This window comes from Lipotes vexillifer, unplaced genomic scaffold (genome assembly GCF_000442215.2).
Source record: "Lipotes vexillifer unplaced genomic scaffold, Lipotes_vexillifer_v1.1 scaffold1003, whole genome shotgun sequence".
NCBI lineage: Eukaryota > Metazoa > Chordata > Mammalia > Artiodactyla > Lipotidae > Lipotes > Lipotes vexillifer.
Window position 1 is genome coordinate 2,640,274 of NW_006798890.1, and position 1,554 is coordinate 2,641,827.

The following is a 1,554-nucleotide window of genomic DNA, read 5'->3' on the forward strand; positions in this document are numbered from 1 at the left end:
CTTTCCCTCGCTCTGAACAAAACACACCTCATCAATCTTGCCACAAGGTGATCATTTACTTTTATGATTTATTATCACCAGCTCCCTGGTGCTTGCAGAAGGAGCCTCGACTTCAGTCGGGTTGTGGGGAGCAGGAAAGGCAGGTAAAGGGACTGAGAACTGGCTGAAGGGGCTAAGGCAGCTACCGTATGTGAACAGGGAAGGCTTCCTGGAGGCTGTGACAGTGGACCTGGACTTGGGGGGAAGAGAGAGGTGTGATGGGAATGGGCATTCCCTTGATGGATGGATCCTGTCACCCTTGTTGAACCTGGAGAGCAAGGCCAGGGATTGACCGTCTCCTCCTGGTGTGGAATGAATAAGCCTTTCTCTCCTGTCCACTCCTCTTGGTCAGGGAGGCACTCGTGGCCTCCTGGGGCCATGGGAGGTCACGTGGTCCAGCTTGCAGACCAGCACATTCTGGTCAGCCCATAGCCACCTGAGTGTATGTCCTAGAAAAGCCTGTGCCCACCAGGCCCCTCACGCTCTTCTCCTTGCCCCGCAGCCAAGAAGACCTGTGCGGACAGCGACTTCACCTGTGACGACGGCCACTGCATCCGAGAGCGCTGGAAGTGCGATGGCGAGGAGGAGTGTCCCGACGGCTCGGACGAGTCCGAGGCCACTTGCAGTGAGTGTTGCCCCTAGGCTGGGCTCCAGTTTCCTCATCAGGTCTTCCCGGTTGGGAGGCTGGGAGGTTGGGAGGCTCGGGTGAGGTGATCTGTCATGCACAGCCTCAGACTCACTTTGTGCTGAGCCCTTGCAAGCTCCGGGCTGACAGTCCGGTGCCTCTAGTTGCTGGTGTCTGGTGACCTGTTTCTGGACTTTCTTCCCAGCCCTCCGGCAGGTTGGGCCCTGCTCCTGTAGTTCCAGCAGCTAGAAACAGCCCCTTTGTGCCCTGCTGCCCAGAAGTAGCCAGAGCACATCCTCCAAGCCTCCCCTCAGCCTCCCCCACTATTTTTTTTTTGAGGACTCTAATCATAATTCTAATAGTGCTAATGGCGGCTGGTGCTTATCAAGCATTCACTATGTAGCGGGCGCTGTGCTAAGCAGTGTATGCTTTCATTCATCTAATTCCCACAGCCGCCTCTTGAGGCAGGTACTGTCACTTTCTAACTTTTGCAGAGGCGGACACTGAGGCTCAGAGAGGTTGAGTGACTTGCCCAAGGCCACTCAGCCGGGATTTTGAGGCCCCAGCTCTGTCCTCTGCTCTGGGCGGGCTGATGGCAGCAAAGACAGCCAGGGGTGAGGTGAGGGCCCGAGCAGAGCCCCAGGCCCCCGCCTCCCATAGTCAGACTTTGTCTCTCTGCCATTTCTTTTCCAGGCCCTAATCCTCAAAGCAAACTTACACCCACCAGGTCATTCCATGACATTTGTTAAATTAAAAAGGAGATGAGACAGGGGCAGGGAAGGACCCAGTGGTCCCGGAGGCAGAGCTTCAGCAGAATGAGCCTGAGACAAAAGGCTGAGGTGGGGGCCGCACGTGGAGGACAGGGGGTGAGGCGGAGGGGGGGGGTGGTG

At 56.8% G+C, this 1,554-nt stretch overlaps 1 protein-coding gene across 1 annotated transcript in view; it reads left to right on the forward strand.

Annotated features, from left to right (window-relative positions):
• LRP8 (LDL receptor related protein 8) overlaps positions 1–1,554 on the forward strand; it is a 79,844-nt gene that overhangs the window by 38,336 nt on the left and 39,954 nt on the right. Inside the window, 1 exon segment of the mRNA XM_007471169.1 lies at positions 542–664. Coding sequence (XP_007471231.1) covers positions 542–664 — 123 coding nt within the window.